The sequence below is a fragment of the Pagrus pagrus genome (assembly GCF_965226575.1).
Source record: "Pagrus pagrus genome assembly, chromosome: 21".
In the NCBI taxonomy this organism is placed as follows: Eukaryota; Metazoa; Chordata; class Actinopteri; order Spariformes; family Sparidae; genus Pagrus; species Pagrus pagrus.
The window spans coordinates 8,994,251-9,016,365 of record NC_140208.1 but is presented as its reverse complement, the minus strand read 5'-3'; the positions used below and the strand labels follow the sequence as shown (position 1 = coordinate 9,016,365).

At 41.6% G+C, this 22,115-nt stretch overlaps 2 protein-coding genes across 5 annotated transcripts in view; one reads left to right on the top strand and one right to left on the bottom strand.

The window, feature by feature from the left end:
• The window catches only part of chst15 (carbohydrate sulfotransferase 15), a 40,523-nt gene extending 27,995 nt beyond the window's left edge, over positions 1–12,528 (bottom strand). For both annotated transcript variants that reach the window (XM_084343209.1, XM_084343210.1), the window contains exon 1: positions 12,296–12,528. The gene's annotated coding sequence lies outside the window, so the exon portion shown is untranslated. The remainder of the gene's footprint in view (positions 1–12,295) is intronic.
• Positions 1–22,115, top strand: part of LOC311250987 (uncharacterized protein) — an 87,694-nt gene that overhangs the window by 30,395 nt on the left and 35,184 nt on the right. Inside the window, exons 2-3 of one of the 3 annotated variants that reach the window (XR_014621342.1) lie at positions 13,418–13,517; positions 21,092–21,165. Coding sequence is in view for 1 of the 3 variants with exons in the window: in XM_084343214.1 (XP_084199340.1) it covers positions 13,415–13,517; positions 21,092–21,165 (177 nt within the window). In the remaining 2 variants the exon portion in view is untranslated. Of the gene's footprint in view, positions 1–13,414; positions 13,518–21,091; positions 21,166–22,115 lie in introns of all 3 variants that reach the window. The other 2 variants (XM_084343214.1, XR_014621341.1) reach the window with 2 other exon arrangements.

Genomic DNA, 22,115 nt, shown 5'->3' with positions numbered 1-22,115 from the left:
TCACCAAATACGAAAATAAAAGCGTAAGTGCTAGAATATGGCCCCGACGCCCGCTTCTTCATTTGTTCGACACTCTCCCAACGCCTGCTCCTGCTCACCTCCTGGCTCTCTTTATAAGAGCTGACAGGCTGGCTCTCTACATGTGGACCAAAGTTCAATCTACTGTTAATCTTCCTTTTTCCCTAGAAGCAGACGGGCCTGGGGAAAAGCAGTTGGTAATTAATCCAATGGGAATGTTTACTATTTCCAGTGGAATTCCTCTGAACCCACAGTGCAGCATAAATGGCTCCGATTGAAATTGCTCACAGAAAATTCGGGGGAAAACCGTAAGACTTGTATAAAAGGAGGAAAATATGTCGCGGTGAGACTTTCAAGACTATATTTACATTTATAACAATATCGCTGTTTTAAGGGGGTTTTCTTCCATCCACAAGTTATTGCCCGTTGACACCCTTGACATTTACAGGACACATCTGTAAACGCTTCTATTCTCTGGAATCGCGCTTGCGCTTCAAGTTGGTAAACCGCAACTAAAATGTGCCTTTATGGCACATCTGTGTAATATATAAATACAGTATTTTGGTAAACACTCAATGGGACTATCATGAGAGCCAGTAAAGTCAAGAAATGCAAGACACACTGAAGATCTGAGAGCTCAGAATGTGTTCTGTTCCCTACAGGAGGCAATACCAGTGAACATAAAAGTTTGAATGGCCAAAAACATGCAACAAACATGAGAAGAAATGGAAAGACTGATTTAAATTTGGATGAAAAATAACAGGTGACAATCGCTCATCCATGGAGTGTCTTTAAGGACGATGGTTCCAAACTTTTAGGGTAAAACAAAGCTGTTTATTTAGGACCTATTGTTGTTGGTTGGTTCTAGTTTCTCCAAAGAATTAGGGTTGCTCCAACACTGGGTATTGAGTACTGAGTATCTGACATGTCTCCAATACAGCCTAAAATGCTGGATCTAGTGTCAGTGAGTACGAGTTTATGTCAATACCAATTTATTAGCACCGAAACAGGATCCTGCTAGTGTCCCATAAAACTTTTTTTACTGCAAAAGTAGCCAATAAGCCGTAAGTTACTTTCGTCATTTCAAGCACTCGTCAGAAAACTTCCATTTAATCATGTGTATCCCGTTTTAGTTATGACTGACTGTCAAACAAAAGTTTTCTGGCATTCATTTTCTGTCATTTCTCTGACAGACCATATAATGATTTTATCACATCCATCCAGTGTTAGTAATAAACAGCTGTTAAAAGATATTTTTCCAGACTTGAGGAGGTCGTTACCTTGGAATCCACAAGAAAGAATAAATCTAATTTTATTGAGCGGTGCATGAGACTCGGTTTTCTTTTCTGTTAAAGGGGCTCTGTGAACCATTCATCCACAGGTTTGTATAGGCAACCGACAATGATGAGGAAGGTCTAATTTTTCATTTCATTTCACAATCTGTTCACATATGGCCAATAAAAAGGTGGTAAATACATGTAAATTGCTACAAATTGTTATTTAGAGGCTCTTTAACTATTACGTAACTCCTTAGATTGATCTGGGAGCCCATTGCGAGGCCTAACCCCTAGGTTGGTACAAACTGTTTTAGACTGTTGACTTGACAGCTTGGTCTTAACTAAAAGCCAATGCAGGTTTAAGTTCTTCTAGCTCGTTTTTCAAAAGGTTTGGCAACACTTACCTTTTTAACACTGAAATAAGTGCTTATGTCTGGGTTTTTTTGCGCCCAAGTAAACCCGCTAAAAGTATTTTTTGCCTTTCTGTTTTGTGTTTTTTTTTCCTATGTTGCTGCGGTTACTTGCCGATTGAATGATGATCAAACGCTACTTGAATGGAGACAGATGGACAAGTAATTACGCGCCAACATTCTGAACTCGAATGCACGTCATCCCTGAAAAGGGGCAAAAACCCGGGCGTCATGTGGACAAATACCCCCCACAACTGCAGAGTCATTTACCCAGGAATTAATGCTGATTGTACTCTTTCCCACTAAAAACAAAAGCCAGATGTTGATGAGGTTTTTTTGTGGAAGGAATAATAGAATAAGAAGGAAGAAGTAATGTATCAAATGGAGAAATCAGTCATCGGAAGTGGAGATAGATAAAAATTATTCTCAATGGTGATTTATTTTTCATCGGCCCCAGCTTGGGGACTTCAATTATATTATAACTTTATTGTTTAAAATCCACCACACTTAAGCCTCATTAGCAAACACTTCACAGCTTGTTAGCAGCCAACCGTGTGATTATAAAAAAATCCTGAATTAAAGTCACTACTACATGTAATACACGATGGTTTTTGTAACGTGTAGAGCCGCTCCTAATCTTTCATTCATCACCACAGAATGAAGGGGGCACCAGGGATGTTTCATGCTGCTTTTAATTCATTGTACTCAGTAGACGCATAAATGTATACTTTCAAACATCAGCAGTTGCCCAGCAGACAGACAATGATAAGTCGACGGGCCAAGAACGGAAACTGGGAGCTCATTTGTTAAATCAAATGAGGCTTGAAGCCGCTTCGTCTCAACTTCCATCAAATAAACTTGTTTGCTGATCAGACTATAACCAAAGCTGAGGGGAAAAACTTGAGTATCTGCCAAAAAAAACAAACCACCATCTTTGTCAAATCCTGCAGATGTGAGGATTTCCAGGAGTAACTCTGCACAAGATACGACTTGGATGCTGTCGCCCACCCAGCAAGGCACCGTTTCCACTCGGCGTGAAAAAGTCAGCCAAGTTATTAAAGACTACAGCTTTCCATCTGTGACTATATGCGACGATGAAGAGAGGCACCACAGGCTGTGATGTTTCCCGAGCTGCTTCCTGCTCCGTCTATAAATCCCTGCTTTCTCAAGGTTCTCCGGGAGACGTATAGTAATCCTTTGCTGTAGCGCTTCACACCTAGTTAACAGTCAGAGGTTCATCTCTAACTGCGCTGAGCCTCCTGCCAAATAGGGATATGTGCACGGATTGAGTGTTAGCCTATGACTGCCAAAAAAAACGTGCGAATTAACAAAACGACGGCTATTACCGAGTCGACCGGCTCACTGCTCTGCCGCTCGGGAGCGGGCCTGATGCAAACAGTTTTAGGGAGGCTACTGGAGGGCGTCCCAGCGGATCCATAATATTAACTTGGCCTGTGGATTTTCAACTTATAAGATGCTGCACTTTATCTTCTCCCTGCTACATTATGCATGTGAGTCCACAATAATGAAGGCCTGGACAAATTCGCCAGGCTTAACAGACAGGCAGGCAGGTTAATTCTCCAAATTAAGGGCGAGCGTAAAGAGGTCTCCTTTTTAATATGGAGGATTAATTGCATGGTATCTTAATTTTTAAGGGTTGCCAATATGTTCCACCTCTCCTCGCTCACAGAGGGATCACTTGCACTGTAATTTGAGGGTGAGGTTTTAGCATAAATCAGAAGAAAAGATCTTTACTGTTCGGTATGTTCTGGAAGTAGGTTGTTGCAGGGGAAAAAACAGTTCAATCAACTCTACCTGCTTGGACGGGGAGAGACGTTCAAAGTGCAACACATCCATCTTGAAAAAGTGTAAACATTTCTGCGGTTCGCCAAAGGTTCAGATTGGCAGCGGCTGCCTGCACAGATATGAGACTCCAAATTATCTTGGCAGGGATAATCCCACAAAATGATAGCTGCAGCGATGAAAATAACATTTGTACAAATTCCTTGCGACCCGGGCCAGGTCGGAGTGTGTCTCCTCGCTGCCAAAGAAGCCTTGAAAAATGCAACCAGACCCACAGATCAGGTGCGTCTGACACTTCTGCAGGACATTTCGAGGCCGTCTGGTAAACGGAACTCGATGTTGACCTTTGGACTCCAGCAGACCTGCAGCGAGGTGGCAAGTGCATGCAAGTTTTTTGTTTACCAGTACTCAGCTAGTAAAGACTGAATGAGCCCCGGGGCTGCTGCTGCTTGCACTCACAATCCACCTAAACCGTACGTTCAGCTACATTACTTGGAGTCAACAGGACACTGGAACCAAAAGAAACTGTGAGAAATGGTTCCTCATTTAAAAGGAGTAGCCGGAGGTAATTGGAAAATGAACACACCTCTCCCCGGCGCTGTGCATTGTTGAGGTCCCCTAGGTCTGTGTTGAGGCCCATTAGAGTGACATCTGGAAGACAAATAACTGTCTATATACACACACACACACACCCACACAGACACACACACACACACACACACACACACACACACACACACACACACACACACACACACACCACTAATACTAGGGCTTTCTGCTAACCTAGGGGATTCCATGGCAACACATGAAAGCATCCATGACCCAGTGGTTGCCTAAATATAGATTTTAAAAGTTAAAACAGAATCATGAATACTTTTCACTCAATGTTATCTCTCTCTGGAAATGTATGTGTTTAATTAAAATGAAAAAAAAGAGGGGAACAAGTGAAAATTGGATGAAACAATTCATAATACAGGAATTGGGATGCAGAACCTCTCTGTATTTCAATTATTTCTTTTGATTTGAACTTAACTTTGGACAACTCTGGTACGTATTTGACAGCAAAGTTGCCTTTTCTCCCCATTTTTCCTTCTTTTTCACTCACATTTATCAACACATCTTCATACCTCGCATCAAAATACGTCATTTTGTAAGTGTTTTCCAGAAAGAAACGACTCAAAAGCGATTAAAGGTACAATAAGAATTGGCCGCCTGTTGAATTCATAACAAACAGAGGACAGCATATCACCAGCTTAACTGCTAACTTCTGTCAACTGTAGCTGCTGTTAGCTCCACTAGCTCTGCAGCCAGCAGTCCAGACTGGGAGCTTGGAGCACCAGGGAAGTGTTGGTGATTACAGCGCCAGCACAGGAGCTTTGGACCGGGATGACGCAAGCTGGTTAGCATGCTAAACATGCTTTGCAAACGCATGTAATCAATACTGTAATTTCAGTGAGCTTTTGAATGGTTTTAAACCAAATTCTTACATTTTGCACCTTTTTAATATGAGCTCTTCCAACGACTATGGAAAGATCATGGTAATACACTTTGTATGCGAGACTGTTCATCCTGAAATGAGTGCAGGAATTCTTGTGCCAGGAAACTGTGGGAAAAACCGAATCATTATAGGTAGGGTTTTCAAAATTGGTCTTTTTTTTTGTCATCAATCTTGGGACTAATCATGGTCTGTGTTTTGAAATTACAGTTCCCATAAGGGGGAGACATAAACAGAGAGTATAAAATAATTACTTAGCTGTGGGCTACAACTCAAGCCTTTTATTTATTCTATATTTGTTTACATTGTGACAAATAGGTTCCATCACAAGTATGTCGAATTTGCTAGTAGCAGTTCCTGGTTGCAATGTAGATGTGCAAACAATTATCACTGGGTTACTTTGACACTGAAGTAAACCTGAAAATGTGGTGATTCTCAGGCAGATTTATGGACCTTAATTCGAGATTTGACTGAGTTATGACTCCCAGAAGGAGTTCAAACTTTGATGGGAATTGCTAAGAGTTATAAAGTGCCATAATTAAATTTTCACCTCATGCAGCTAGAAAATTCGATGAAAGCCGAAAACAGCCTTGAGCCTTAACTTTACAATATTTTTCAACCATTCATATGCTGATAATGAAGAGATAAGACCAGTGGTGTATTTAGCAAACCGGGACATTTGCATAATTGTAAACACACAGTTTTCTCTGCATATCCCCACAACACACAGTCCCATAAATCAAACCACTCGCTGCAAAAAAGGGGGTCGCTCTCATTTGCCAGACTCTCATCTATACAACACAACTGGGTACAGATGGTGAGGGAAATAAAAGCCAGTTTAGTTTCCCATGCGTCATTAATACAAGCAATGACCCCCAACTTGGCAGCGGCGCACAGCAACTCTGGGATGCCAGATTTACCTTCTTACTCAGCATCTCAAAGTCCCAGCAGGATGTCCACACTTCACACAGTGTTTCATGTAACTGCGGAGAGGTGTCCTACAGATATGTTAATAATGTACATGTGTGAGCATGGTGTGTTCTCATATTATGTGTCTTTATTTCTTTTTATTCATTTAAGGATTCAGCACCCAGTTTTAAGCTCTAATCGTGAGTTGAATGTGTCATATTTCACACCTCATATGTTGCAATTGTCACTTCATATACATTAAGAAAATGTGTTTTTCCATGTGTGATCATTTTGTCACCTTACAATACATATCGCAGCTCAGCGTTTTACGTGTAACTTCACGCGGAGAGACGTGTCACGTGAAAGTGTCGCTCTGCGGAGTTGGAAATAAGCACATTTGCGTCTGAAAATCAACATACCATATGCTGTGTGAATTTACCGGCACATTTTTATATATAGCATTTTAAAAGGATGCATCTGGCTTATAAATGTCTCAAGTGCTGCATGCATTGCTGACCTTCCAGCCTATGAAAAGACGGACCACAACCCAGAGAGAGAATGAAGCATGCAAGACGCCGCCACGCGTCCCCTTGTTTACTACAGCCAATAACATTGGATGAAAAAAAAAAAAACCCTCCATGCAAGTCATTTAAGAGATAAAGCAGATTAATGGCTGTCAGCATGTTGGCTTAATCACTGGAGGCCCATCAGTCACAATGACAAATAGCCTCGGACCGCCGCTTCAGACAGACAGCATCTTCTAGAGTGGTTGCTCCTCCGCGGCCACATAAATCCTGTCCGGTGATCCACTGCTCTCATCAGGAATACATAACATAACTTCATCGGAGGATCCATCCATCAACGGGCTCCCGCATGCACCATTATTTTCAAAGTCCAACTCCTGCTCTTGAGCACAGCTGGAAAGCAGCCGGATGCTGTCTCCATGCAGAGATCATTCAGTCTGAAACTAGAGCCTGCTGTCACTTAGACGGGAGCTCACACAAACAGCAGTCTATCTGCCCATGAAACATTTATGCAACAAAGGGTTACTGGCGACAGGCGTGAAGCTAAAGACGGCATCTTTAAGAGCTGACGTGTTTTGATAGGCTGCTGAATGGCCTAGGTTTTTAATTTTTAAATAGACACCGAACAAAACAGCATCTGACAGTCGGTTTGTTTATGTTGATGCAAAAACTCCTTCTGCATACTGATGATGTGGATGTACGTGTCCACTATGGCAGTTTGGGGATGTGCATGGTTCAGTTTGTTAACCGTCAACACTACACATCCATGAATAGTGCAGAAAAATATTCAATTTATAGCAATACATCACATATGAAGCAGCAAATCCTTGCATTGGAGAAACTTGAACCACAGTATTTATGGCTGATAATGACTTATAACCAAGTATAAACCCACCATGACGTCACCCACTGGTTTGTGGATAACCGTTTCGGAGCCTTGAGTTTGTCATTACAGCCACTGACATCTTGGCTTTTTTGGAGCCGAGGTTCTTATTTGGATGAGAGGGTGAAGCTGGGGTGGAAATCCTGATGGATCTGACTGTAAACCTGAGGAAACCATGGTAGCGACTTGACCGTCCCATGGTAGCCGCGCCCTAAAGCATACCATGCTTTATAGTCTTTTACTTTTGAATGGGATTGGGACCATAAACTCATTAGGAAACTGTTTACTGAGGTACTAAATGAGAGTTGTCAATATTCTGTTGATTATTTGACTAATTGTTTCAGCACTAATCAATAATCTCTAAGCACTGAAGGACTACAGAGACTATTTGATCCAGTGTGACTAAAATGGCGCCATGAAGTACAAGTTATGATGTATGTTTCAGAGTTAGACAACACATCCTCAGGCCAGATGACAGAAAAGGTTGTTTGCTATTGATTCCCAAAACAACATGTATGACAGTTTGGACAAGCATCATGCACGCATACTCGCAGAACTTGAGTTACATTGGGTAACAACTATTTTACGTTGTGAAACTGTCGCAGTTTGGTTAGGTTTAGGGAGCAAAAGTACTCGGTTAGATATAGGAAAAGAAAATGATTTATGTAAGGGTTAGTTAGGGTTAAGTATGTTTGTTTTGTAACTACCTAAATTACCTGACTTCCTCCTTTGCACCCTTCATAATTACTGAGAGGTTTCCCCACACCAATAAAATATAGATCGTAGAAAGCAGCTTGCACAAATGACATGTACGGACGTTTTTTTATTGTCGGATTTTAGAACCGAAATGTGGTAGGCCGATCGTGACCCATCATGCATTAATGTTCTCTGCACACACATGGGTTGAGCTCCATATGGACAGTCTGTGTGCCCTGTGCCCCAGAGGAGCCCTATCGAGCTGCACACAGCGGCCCCCGATGCACACTTGACACTTAGCTTCCTGCAGCAGTGACCGAAATAAAAGACCCCTAAAAGAGAGGTCAAATGCTTCATTTGAGAAACACAGAGTGTTGCTTCAGGCTCTCAGACTGAAAAAGGAGATGTATCCCAAAAGAAAGATGGAGAGAAAAAAAAAGGTGTCAGAGTTATCAGAGCAGGGCCAGAATGTGTGAGTCACTGGGAAAACGAAGGGACTGTGTGGTATCTAAAGGACTGGTCGGAGGTTTTTGTGATGAGACACCGAGGCGCGGGGACAGACAGTTGCCCCGTCTGGTGCAAAATGTCCCAGACGATGCTGCGTTCCCACAAAAGACAAAGTGGAGCAAAAGAAAGTTGGCAGCAAGTCAGACCACGCAGCACAAATTATCATTGCCTCTGATTTCTAGTTAATGTTGATGAATCATAACACAGCCACGGCCTTGACAAACTATGAATATGAAGATTTATGGATGCCAATAAAGACGGCGGTCTCCTTTCTGAAAATTAAATCTGTTTGAATAAACAAGAGCACCAGTTTGTTAACTCTGTGTGGCATTAAATGCAGGATGGCAGAACAATTCACATGAAAGTCTTCATTTGGACCCAATTGTCTGGGCTAATAAAAGCCGCTCCGCTGCACAAATATTCACCGTGCATGTTGTACAAATCACACAAAGACAATCCTGTACTAACATGGGAACAAATGTTTAAGGAAAAAAGTCTGCTTTGAAGAAACACTTGTTTCATCTTCTGACTCATGCAAATCCGGTCTGTGGTTCTATATTTCTCCAGACATGAGGATGTGTTTTATCACTGTCGGCCTCTAATGATCTTAAATCCATGAATCTGAAAAGGCCAACAGTCCTGTGCATGTTTGCTGCCAAACTCTCCCCAGTTTTCATGATGAAGTGGCCTTAAAAAGGCCATTTAAATTGAGTTCCCTGAGAACCCTTTAGCCAACTCCCTTCCCATGAGAAATCTCAAAGAAAGATTTCAATAACAAAGGCATTCCCTCTTTGTCTGTGTTGCAATAATTAGGAGTCTACAGCTGGTCTATTACTAAGAAACATTATCACTTGAATTTCTAATGGAAACCTTTGATGGAAAATTCCTCCTAAAAGCTTCCCTTCCTGCTGTGATCGCATTTACATGTAATCAAAGTCTGCTTGGAATGCCGTAACATCTCGTTTTTTCATAATTGATTAATTATGGCATAAATATTGTTCATTCATAATTCTGTCTCTCTTTGCACAAGGCGGCTGCTTCACATGCAGATTAGACAACGTGTGGCAGCGTGATTCATTGTTTATTTACTTTAAGTTCTTTTTAAATGAATACTTCATCAAGCCGCTACAAAGAATCTCCATCTAAATCAACAGCGATGAGCCAGAAATATTACAGCCCAACTTATACCGGACGGAGCAATTCATCAAAGTATCTCAGTCCCTTCTCGGAAAAACTGCGGTGGGGGAGATGAAATGAGCTCCAACAAAACAGAGTGCCTGCTAGGGGCCACGCGCGCTACACCCCGTCGTGGCATTTAAATCATTCTAATCATCCATCCCACTCGCTGTATAATAATATATTGCAGCGAGAAAGAGAATCCCCACCACATTTACTACGCCTACGTCTCCGCTTCCCACAGAGGCTTTGTGTCAACTAGTAAGCACACGGCTACAAACGCCTGACATGGCACACACACACACAGTGTATAGCCATGCAATGTAAACGTGATACAAGTATGCGCTTTGAAATTGTGAGAGCTTGTCAGGGCTGCAAGTAATTATTATGTTCATTGTTTTTAGATTAATTATTGTTTTAGTGTCAGCGAAAAGACTGAAAAATGGCCATCTTCAGGTCTCGCAGCCGAATGATGTCTTTAAATTGCTTGTTTTGTCCGAGCGAAACATGAAGCCGTGCCTGCACTGCTTCAAATGGCCACTTGAGGCTTGCTCCAAAAGCGAGTCAGTCCCCGTAAGACCCCATGTGAAAATGTCCAACTTTACAACAGAAATAAACATGTTCACAGCCTGGTACAAAAAATGTTCATGCAAATATCAGACAAATAATACGGCCTGCTGTGTGGTTAATTGCACTGGTTAAAACAGACGGGAGGGGAGGGACAGACGCTGGTGTTTTTGGATTAAGGACTGACCCCTTTTTAGTGTTAACCAACAGACAGAGGCCAGAGCTGGAGGACATAGACGTTGGCAGAACCCGAAGCTACTGGAAGAATAAACCCTCAGAGTTGAGGACAGCACAGAGCTTGTACACATTAAGTTATTCTGGCTATTTGGGGCAAACAATGCCGCAGACAACCTCGCATTAATAACGTGAGGTGATTTGCTAGTTTGGTAATTTCTAGTTTGTTTGTCCTAGCTAACCTAGTAGTCTCCAGCTGGGTGGGTGTCTTTCAGTGTCCAGGCTTGCCTCAGCTCCAACCATGCTCCACCTGTTTGCCCGTTCTTGATTAACCGAGATCAGCCTAGACAGAAGGCTGCAGCCACTTAAAATTCTCCCATTTGAGAAGCTAGAACCAGAGAATATTTGGCTTTTTCTGCTTGACAAACGACTTGGACGTCGTAATTGTTGATTCATTTTCTGTCATCTGACGAATCGTTTAACTGCTCTCAACGACATTTTTTTTTGTATTTTCATCCTGTTCGCCTGCTGCTTTTCTTCCGATTTACTTCACTTCCTGTTTGAAAAACTCTGTGCTGGCAAGCAGCTACCATGTGCCTAATTGAATGCTCCAGTACAGTAATTAAAACCCTTGTGTTACTCTGCACATTAACTTGAACTTGAAAGCAATGAGGGGAAGAGAGAGGAGGTTAAAGTGATGGGATGCACCCCCGGAGGGGCATGTCTGAACCATTAACCAAAACTTATCAGGGCTCAAATGAATCCATATTGCAACAGCATACTGCACAGTAGATGCTTATGTCTTGCGAAGCATTTAGACAGAGAGCGAGAGCCCTGATGTGTAAACTTAAGGCTGCTGTGGTGTGAACTGTTGGAAGCTTAATTAGGAGATACTTTGATGGCTCGTGGAGATCCTGGGCACGCAAGTCTTCATAACATTTAATGATCTGAGCTGTAAGATGCATCTGTGTGTGTGTGTGTGTGTGTGTGTGTGTGTGTGTGTGTGTGTGTGTTCAACAAGGCAGAATTTCTAAAAACTGATTAAAAAAAATCAACCAAAGCAGAACATTTCTCTCACATGGGGGATCAGCCTCATGTTTGCCTCCCAGCAGTGTGTGCTGTCTCAGGTAGTATAGGACAAAGGGAAGAGAGGACCACTCCGTCACCCCCCCCGCTCCCCAACTCCCCCGAGGCTTCCCCTGCTCTCATTGGTCAGCGGGAAATCCTTTTGTTTTGGCTCTCACGGCTGAAGAGCGTAACATCTCATGAATGGAAATCACAATCACAAAGAAAAAACGTGACAAAATATCTGATATCTGGATGTTTTTTAAGATTGGAATCAGCCCTTTTTAAAGAAGTGATGGCGACGTGATTGGATACCCCCGATAGCATCTATTGATTGATTTAAAATCTGCCCTGATATTCCTCCACGACGTGCAGTTAACTCCGCAAGCAGCGGGCTCTTCCCACCTCTTAAAAACCGAAGAAAACTGAGTGAACTCTGGGGTTAGATTAGAAAACATAGTGACCCATTCATTCTCTACGGGGCAGCGGGCGCCTCTCCACCCCTGAAAGGAGCCCGTTATATTGGCGATGTCTCCGCTTTTATACAGGGCACACACACAGTCAGATCAGCCGCTTAAAAAAAAATTTAAAAAGAAAGAAAGAAAGAAACTTTTCCATTTCTGCCAACCTCTCGTTTAAGAGTCCGAGAACCGAGGGCATGAACTTCTGCAGATCTCGCAACAAAAACATTTTTTTTTTTTAAAAAAGGCGGAAATGCATGCACTCACAGAAATCAGGCTGGGGGGAAATAACACAGTGTAAAATATTATTAATAATAAAAAACCTACCATGAGTTTCTTCTCACAGCCCGCAGCGCTCACACGACCACCCGGATCAAACTACTTCTCACTGCCGGCTCGTGTATTTCCATTCCGGTCACCGGTCACGGGATTAATGGCATTTGTAAGTCCGCGTAATAATGATTTCTCTCCTGCTCTGCCGCCGGTTACATGCGAACAAGTTGTAGAGTCTCCGCTTTGCTGTGACAGCCTCTCTCTCTCTCTCTCTCTCTCTCTCTCTCTCTCTCTCTTTCTCCTCTGTTTCTCTTTCACAGAGGCTCCCCGATATGAACGGTGGGAGTCAGACTCTCTCTCTCTCTCTCCTCTCTCTCTCCTCTCTCTCTCTCTCTCTCTCTAATGGTGGGGTGGTAAGGGTGAGGGGTGAGGGCGAGCATAAAGGGGGAGGAGGGAGCAGGGGTCCCTTCATAAGAAGAGCTGTGATCTGTATACAAACAGGAAAAAAATACCTCTGCCATCATATAATGGGAATAAACAGCATAAAATGCACCTTTAAAGGGTCAGTTCACACAAAAAACGCATTGTCTTGCAATAAATTAGGTATATAAGCCTGAGAGTTGTGCAAATAGTTGTTTAAAGAAGAGAAGTTAATCCCCTTAATCTGTATACAAACAGGAAAAAACTACCCCTACTTGAGTTTAATTTGAATAAATGTCATAAAATGGACATTTAAAGGATTATTTAAAGGACTATAAATTATGTAAATCTGAGAGCCAATAAGCAAATAGTTGTATAGAGAAGCGAAGCCCCTCCTCTTCACCTGTATACAAACAGTAAGAAACTACCTCTACCTTAATATAATGGGAATAAACATAATAAAATATACATTTAAAGGTTCAGTTCATGCAAAAACACTACGTTCTTACTATAAATGCATGTATTTCTATCATGTTGAGTCGATGTTAATACATTAAATAACTTAGTCTTCTTAAATCAAGTCAATGCCATTTTTCAAGTATTATGCATAAAAGTAATGCATTACATATGGATTACTTTATGTAATGGAATAAGATGAGAATTGTAGGTGTGATTGAAATACATAAAGTCGATGTTTTTGTGTGTGTATTTGTCGGTCTCCATTGACTACTGTGCTTTTTTGTTTCCCAATAGAAGGTCCAATATGGGGCAAACCAGAAGGGATGAGACTTCGCCTCTCTATGGGTTTTTCAGGCATCGGTATCGGATTTCTGACTCCAGTCCAAATACAAAGGAGGTAAATGGAATTTCATTTCTGGCACTCGCTGTGTGCCTATTTAAAGCTTACATTAGCTAAATTCAAAGGACGTCCCAGTGGCCTCCTGTTTGAGGCTCATGCTACAGAGCTGCCAGCATTGGATTCCTGCCTGAGCCTTTGGTTGCATGTCATATCCATCTGCATCTAATTAAAAAACTATTAGACTGTTACTTTAGTAGAAAGTACTTGCATCAATTTGTTTTATAATTTTGATTATTGCCACCTACTAACCCGTATATAAAGAGAGATTACAGAGAGTGGTGTCAGTTACATAATATACTGTACATATGTTGTTAAATTGGTTAAAGACAGCTGTAATCCCGTGAAACTGTTCACAATGGATTATTTTGAGTAATCATGATGTTTCTGTAGTTACTATTCAATTCAAGCCTCATGTCACCATGATTTTCTCGTTGCCATCAAATTCAATACAAAGACCAAAAGCAATATTGTGTTAATCTGTCTCCCAATACGTGACTTGGAAAGTCTGCAAGCAAGTCACTTGGTTCCTAAAAGGGCTGAAATCTTTTTTTAAAAAACAGGTCAGAAATATATATTTTCATAAAAAAAAAAATTTTTTAAAATACCTTGAGGACCACTATGTAGTTTTGGAGAAGAAGTTCAAACTCAGAATTTTGATATTTACAATATTAATGAGGTAAAAATGCAAACTCAGAAATATGATATTTTCCATAACTGAATAAACAAGCTGTTCTCAGAGGAAAATAAGGTCCCCAGAACACTGTTTGAAGCTAGAAAGGTGGCAGGGTCCGCCACATATAAACAAAGTAAAACAAGTATGAACTTGTCATCCTTTAAGGTCAGTTTGTTTATTCAGTTTATTCAGTCATGAAAACAAAAACAGTGTGTTTATTTAGCTGGTTTAGGCATAAAGATCTTTCTCTTCTGATTAAGATTTCTTCCCCCAAACTATGGCGTGCCCCTTTTTAAACAATTTCCTAAAATGGTGCAGAGACATAAGTTAGGAATAACAGTCTTTGGCTGCCCATGTAATGCTGTTGGTAGAATCGTTTCTTTTTTTGGCTTCGGTCTCTTTATAGGATTTGTTGACTGTAAGAAAGTCACAACAGTAAAAGCAGAGTAATACCAGCGTTATCCTTTAATGTTATTTTCCAAAGCTTTAAGCACCACAAACACTCCATTTATGTTTACTGTGCTTTGGTTGAGGCGGAAATCTCAAAGACAGATACCTCAAAACAAGTCAAATCCAAACTGTTCAACAGCAAATGAAAAAAAAAATTCTAATCTTTCTCTCTTCTCTTATTTGGGTGAACTGGCCCTTTAAGCTCAGCTTCAGCTCCTGCAGTGAATGCACTACAGATCTCTGGAGGAACTGAATAAATATAAAAACACCATAAACCTATTATTGCCCAAGTCCCTATAGGACCATCATTGCATTATTGTGGTGCTCTCCTCAGAGAGTATATAGAGGGGTTTGGTAGAGTGGGGGGGGTGACAGTGGGGGAGGGGACAGAGACCAGGGAGACAGCTGCTGCTCACTGGCTGGTTATTCAGACCATTAAGGCAAAGACGGATTTATAGGAGGAGTTCACATTACGTCTGTGTGCTTGATAGGTTTCCTTTGCTCTGCTGTAACCTTGCGGTGAGTTAGTGGTGTCTACAATAAAGCTGCCAGAGCTCAATATTAGAAAATTTAGACAATAACAAGGTGTTTGCCTCCCAGACAAAGACATATAACAGAATGCAGCGCAATTACCGGGGAAAGCAAAAAGACCAATAATTTCACATTGACTTGAGAACGTGTGTGTTTACCGAGCAGCAGACAGGCACCTCCAGTACCCCCGACTCTTTCATGATGAAGTCCAGCGGGGGAGACGGATGCATGTGGACCCAGAGATGATTCATTATGACACATCTGGACGATTCGGCAGCTCCACAAATTGGAAGCTTGACCGCGGTGTGGCCGCGTGAGGTGGTTTCGGTAAGAGGCCCGCTCGGCTAGGAAATATGTTTGTCTCATATCACGTTTCAGTGATGCCACCACGGGTGCTGTCACTGAGTCAGTCATCATCATCATCATCACCATCATCATCATCATTACCATAAGCATAGAAATGGCTACCATTAAGCCTTCAGTTGCAGTTTTACACATGCAAGTTCAAAAGCCTCCATCGTCCATATTGCCAGCATACGGCCTGTGCTTTGGTTTATTGCAATAAACAACTAGCCCAAGGGAGATTATAGATTTTCAAGAATTTCATCTTCTCACAATATGAATTTGTGTGTCTGCCTGCTGTATATTAGGGTTGTTCCGATACCGATATGAGTATAGGAAATGCCTCCAATACTCCCTGAAAAGCCAGTGAGTACACACGATTATAAACCAATCTGATACCACATAATTTATTTATTCGAAACTGGATCCTGCTGTCCAATACACCTTAATGCAAGTAAACAGATTTTCTATTGCTCAAGTAGCCAATATCCATAAACTGCAAGCGACTTATGAGCTTTAAGACCATCCATCACATTCATACCGGTTATTGTAGTATACAGTTGTTAAAAAATAATATATATACAGTGGGGTCCAAAAGTCTGAGAGCACGGAAAATCTCAAATGTTATCACATGAATCTGGAAATGATCTGAAAGTTTTGAGGATTCAAAAAGTGAATAAAAGTGTCTGAAGTCAATTCAGCAAAAAGGGGCTTTCAAAGTGATAAGTCATGGCGAGACTAAAGGTTTCTAAGGGGGAAGTCGTTAGGAATTTGATAGTTGCATCCAAAGCACGATCAGGCAGACCAACCTCGAAGCTTTGCAGGAACTTGAATACCAAGGAAGACCAGGAAGTCCTGACTGTCATGGACTTTTCTCCACAGTCACTTGACCTCAACCGCCGTTGAATATTTATGGGCACAGTTCAAGAATGAGTCCTCATCACAAGAAACTTTGTGGGACACTGTCAAATCATGCTGGGATAACATGAGTCATCAGGTTTTTCACAAACTGTGGGAGTCCATGCCAGCACAAGTGCAAGCTGTCATTAAAGGAAAAAGGGAACAGAAGTTCCCAGTTTTAACAGCAGAAAGTTAAAAAAGACCACACCAACGGGAGCCCCTCTCTGCCACAGGAAACACTGCACCTGAAACACCTTGTCAGTAGCCCCGCCTTTAATTCTGTGACTTTGTGACATCACACTACATCACCATGCCGCACATTTGCATAATTTACGTCAAGTTCAAGTGAAGCTAACTGGGAGTGGGAAATACAAAAGAACCCACCGGAGACACGGTGAGCGGTGCTGGCTCAGGTGTGTGTGAGCTGACCAATCAGAGGAGAGGGAGGCGGTCCTTAAAGAGACAGGAGCTAAAACAGAGCATCTCAGACAGACAGTGCTGCAGTATGAGAAAACTCATCCATTTTTGAGCATTTAAGCATGTAAACCTATTCTAGAAGTAACCACAGATACAATTATGCGCCTGATGATAAGAATAATGTCTCCTTTAACTTTTCACTCTAATTGTTTAGCTGATCATTTGTCATCATTTCATCTCTGCTGTGTATATTTACTACTCTAATCGACAAGTAAGTATTTATCCTCAAAGCTTCTGATGGCAACGACAGCAGTAATGATTATGATGATGATGATGATGGTGATGAAGTGATTGCTAAATGACTGGTTGTCTCCTCAGCAAGTCGTTCATAGCATATGAGTCACTGCCTGCAGTGTTCCCCACGTCTGCAGCCAGACATGCCTGTGAGCAACAAGCCCGTCTCAGCCTCTGTCTCTACGAAAGCCCCGTAGAAATAACAAAAAAAAAAGGCGGCACATACCAAAAAGTCGCTGGTCTCGTTTGTTTTTATCCCTCTGTGTGTTCTGAGCTTAGAAAAATGCATACCTGCGTTTGTTTTGTTTGTCTCCTTTCATCTACACATTAGGACGGCAAAGGGAGGGAATGTGTGAGTCCCCGTGGGGGGGCTGCTTGTTCCCGAGATCCTCGTGTCAGTTTTTCAACCTTCCAGCCAATTTCCACTGAAGTGAATTACTATATATATGGACCAGAACCTCAGGTGATTCAGTTCAGCCGCGGCGTTCAATTGCTCATTTCGTCACACGCGTTCTGGCATCGCTCTTCTCAGAAACAGTAAAGATCAAAGTGCTAATATTTTGACAGCAGGCTTGAAATTTTAACTTAAGCATTACTGTAACTATCAAATCAGTGTCACTGCGGCACAGTGGTGGTGGCCAGCAAATCCAATTCCTAGTGTGGCAGTTTCCCACTGCACTACTGGGTTTGTAAGCCTCCAAATTTGATCAAAGAGCCACAAAATATCCTATGAAGTTTGGTTGTCCTCGCTTTCATATGTCCTTGTAATTGGAGTTACAGGAAATCAAGTTGAAAAGCTTTTTTTTTGTAGTTTGAGTCAAGAATGATTCTGTAGCATCAGGCTGATTCCCTGCTATAAACTGATTTGTGTTGATGAGAGTAATATTCATCCGAGGATTTGTCATATTTTAGTTAATATGTCACCTGGATTGAGAGGGAACTGTATCCACCCCGATTTAAATCATGGAAAGGAAACCAAAGAGATTCTGAGTAGAGCAGGACCCCCCGCGGTTCTTCTGTTAAGGAAGATTTTTCTGAACAGCACAGTCAGTCACAGTCAGCTCCAAAACAGTCTCTTTGAGTTTTTTTCCCCCCGATTCTGCATAATGGGAAGTGTTTAAAATGTTGCAGCAATCCCCAGCAGGACAGTCAAATGAGATTAGAAATAATAGCTTTTACACGTGTCTGTTAGTGAGTCGGGGTGGAAACGATGTCTGATAAAATCATGTTGGGGATTTCTAAGGAATGAGCAAGGCTGACCTCATGCTGGAGTGTTTAGCTGTTTCCAGTGAGTGCAATATGTTTCCAATATTTGTGGTCATGAGAAAATGAGAAGGGGATGAAATGTCTTCATTTTGTCCCCCGAGCAAATGTATTTGTTGCTAAGTCTGGTTTGAACTCCCAGGAGCTCAGGCAGCTGCTGTTGTGCCGTACTTTCCAGCATTACTCATCTCTTTTATTCCTGTGTGTGTGTGTGTGTGTGTGTGTGTGTGTGTGTGTGTGTGTGTGTGTGTGTGTGTGTGTGTGTGTGTGTGTGTGTGTGTGTGTGTGTGTGTGTGTGTGTGTGTGTGTGTGTGTGTGTGTGTGTGTGTGTCAAGGCTGAACACACACACACACTGCCTGACCCTAACGATGTTTGCACAAGCAATTCAGCACCAACAGAAGGGCTGAACAAAGCTCGTAAGGTGTAATTTGAGAGAGAGGAAAACGGCTTTCTGAACAAAAAGACACTGATTACGACAAGAGTTCAGTATGAATAATAATGTTGAAGACATTTTCATATCTTAACCAAGTGAAAACCTTACTTTAAAGGGAGAGATCACCTCAAACTCAAATATACATATTTTTCCTCTTACCTGTAGTGCTATGTATAGACTGTTTTTGAAGATATCGACCGTAGAGATACTAAACTAGACGGCACTCGGCTTGTGGCACCGAACAAACACGTTCGAAAAACTCAACAGCAATGTCTCTTTACAGAAATCGTGACCCAGTTGGTCAAGATAGTCCACTGACCTTGTTGTGAGCAATTTCATGTAGGAACTATTTTTCGACCAAACTGCACCTGCCGACCGAATCGCCACGCAGAAGGAAGCATGCAACTACTCATCTCCACTCCACTCCAAAGTATGTAGGTTATTTTTGATTTTTTTTGAGGGGGAACTGTCCCTTTAATTCTTCAGAAGTTTTCTGAATCTTAACACAATTTTCGATGTTTAATTCAAATTGCATTTAAAGTATAAGCCTGGCCTAAGTCTATATTTTTCTCGTTGTCAGCAAATCTCCAGGATATTTCCAAACCATCAATGTGTTAATCCATTTCTCAATATTGCGGCGCACAGCCTGGAGTCGATTTATTCCTACTTGAGATAAAAGTCACAAATATATAGCTTGAACATACTGGATTTGCTTTCACTTCAGTATCTGCTATTGCAGTACAATATCTATATGCAGAAACTAAAATATTCCTCATGTGGTTATGCTGAGGCACTCACGACACTGAAGGTCGGTGAAAGAGTGTGGTCTTGCATGAGTATTTAAAAAAGACAAAAGTGACATAAAGTACAATAGAAGACATGTTTATTGTATTAACATTTCATCAAAATCACACAATTTCTATATCATTAATGTGCTACTGCAGAAAATGTGTAAAACCTAGAGAGAGCTTTACAAAATCTAATAAATCACCTTAAGGGATAGAATTTATGGCGAGGAGTCTGCGAGATTACGACAAGAAAACAGTCATTTTAACACACTGCTGTAGTCTGCTCATCGTCTCTGCTTGAGGCTAACTGCTTGAGGCTACATTTGCTCTTACAACATCCAAATTTTCAACTGTTAGCGGTCAGGTTGGAATGTGGTGAGTTTATGCCCCAGGCTTTTATAAGGAAGAGGAATGTATGGCATGAAGTAGAAGACATCTACGGTCCTGCAACAGAACCCACAGTTCACCCCCACCACCTTCATATGTCTTGAATACTGTATAAAAACACAGTACAGGAGTATTTGCACTTGCCACTGAATATAGCAGTTACAGTGAATTTCGCTCAGTTTAGCAATTTGGCAAAACAAATTGGGAGTACATAAATCAGAGATGTGCGCTGGACTTGAATCAGCTTGAGCCATTGTTTTGATGTCTCGTAACTTTACTTGACAGAAAAAAACGACTTGAGACACGACTCTGATTTGGAAGTTAGAGACTCATGACTTGACTTGAGGCATGATGACCGAAACGACTTGTCTTTGTTCAGTTTGTTTCTTAACTTTTTACATTTTCTGAACTCTGAGGCTTACTTGATACAAAAATAACTTCTCTGCCCTGGTAGAAGAGACACTGACTTTACACAGATCTTACATGAACTCATCATTTTTTCAAGTCTGGTTTGATATGGATGAACATCATTTGAATAAATTATGCAAAATGCCCCTATGGCATGACACGGAGCAGGCTATATTTACCTCAGTCGGTGCACACTCGTCGTAGGCTACAGGGGTTCTTCTAAGTTCAGATGATGAAAGTCGACGTGCGTCCTTAGCGCAGATCAAAAGGGAAAACATTTTTGCGTGTGTTAATCTGCTGTAATCTCTCAGAGATATTTGACTCAACAATCAGAGGGAGACATCAGTACCTGACTCCGCCGAGAACAGTGCTGCCTCAGCACCTCAGCAAACAGGGACTTTCGATCGAAGCTGCCACACTCCATCGTCTTCGTCATACCTCTGTGCTTAGGAGGCTGCTCCTCTCACATCAGCGGATGAATGGAAAAATTGAATATTTCTGTTGCAATACTCAATAGAATCAATAAAGCACGTCACACTCAGACTGAGCTGAGCTCAAAGACTTATTGGAGGGAAACCGGAGGAGTTTTTTTCCTTGAAATACACATTTGATTTATGGGGGCCTGCTTGTGATTGTAGCTGCAGCTTGTGAGAGAATATATATATTTATTTGTTTCCTGAACAGATCCTGTCTCAGGAGAAAGCCAATTGAGCTGATTTCTGTAGTGCTGGAGAAGATGCCATACATCATCAGATCAGGCAGGGTCAACACCCTTTTTCCCATAACAGTACACATACAGTTTCCAGAAATCCATATATATATATACACATTCCCTACGGGTATACAACACAAGATGGTGTAATATTGAATAATGCATGCCTGTACGCTGGGCAATATGTGGAATAATGTATTTGTTGATTGACAGTGGAGTCAATTAATTGATGACCTGATTGGAAGACAATTAATCATCAACTGTATATTCTCTACTTTCAGCTTCTTAAATGTTGAGAAGTAAACTGAATGGCTGAGTGAAGCTGCTCAGAGCCAGTTAGCTCTGCAGGAGGGAGTTGGGTACAGAGTCAGGATTTCTGGAGGGATAAACACCTGGAGTCACATCGGATTCTGCTCTGATCCCGAGTCATTGGGATGGGAAGAGAGCTCAGAGATTACTTTTAAAATTTTGGGATTAAAAAGTGGATTTATCTTCACTCCTATTTATCAACCTGACTGCAGTGGCAGTCTGCGGAGGTGATTTCCGTTGTCGGGTGTTGATGCTCTGTAATATTGACTGCTGACTGGAGCTGGAGGGGAAATATACTGCAGGGACTACATTACAAAGAAGAGAGAGAAGTGGAGGACTAAACACCTGGAATAAACACCTGGCGTCGCATCACTGAAGCTGCTCAGAGCTGGCTAGCACTGGAGGAGGGAGTTGGGTACAGAGCCAGACCTTCTGACTAATTTTCTTTCAGTTATGAACAAAACAGAATTTGAATGTGTGACTTTGGGCTCAGAGAAACTGTGATGGACACAACAATCTTTGACATTTCATAAACTAAACAATACATTAAAATAAACTAATAAATGCGAGATTCATCCCAAGAAAAAGTAATCAGTAGTTGCAGCCTAAGGCGCAGTATCCTTTTATCATTCACACAACATTTCAGCACAAAAAACGTCGTCACCCTGACTGCTTCTCAGCTTTTTA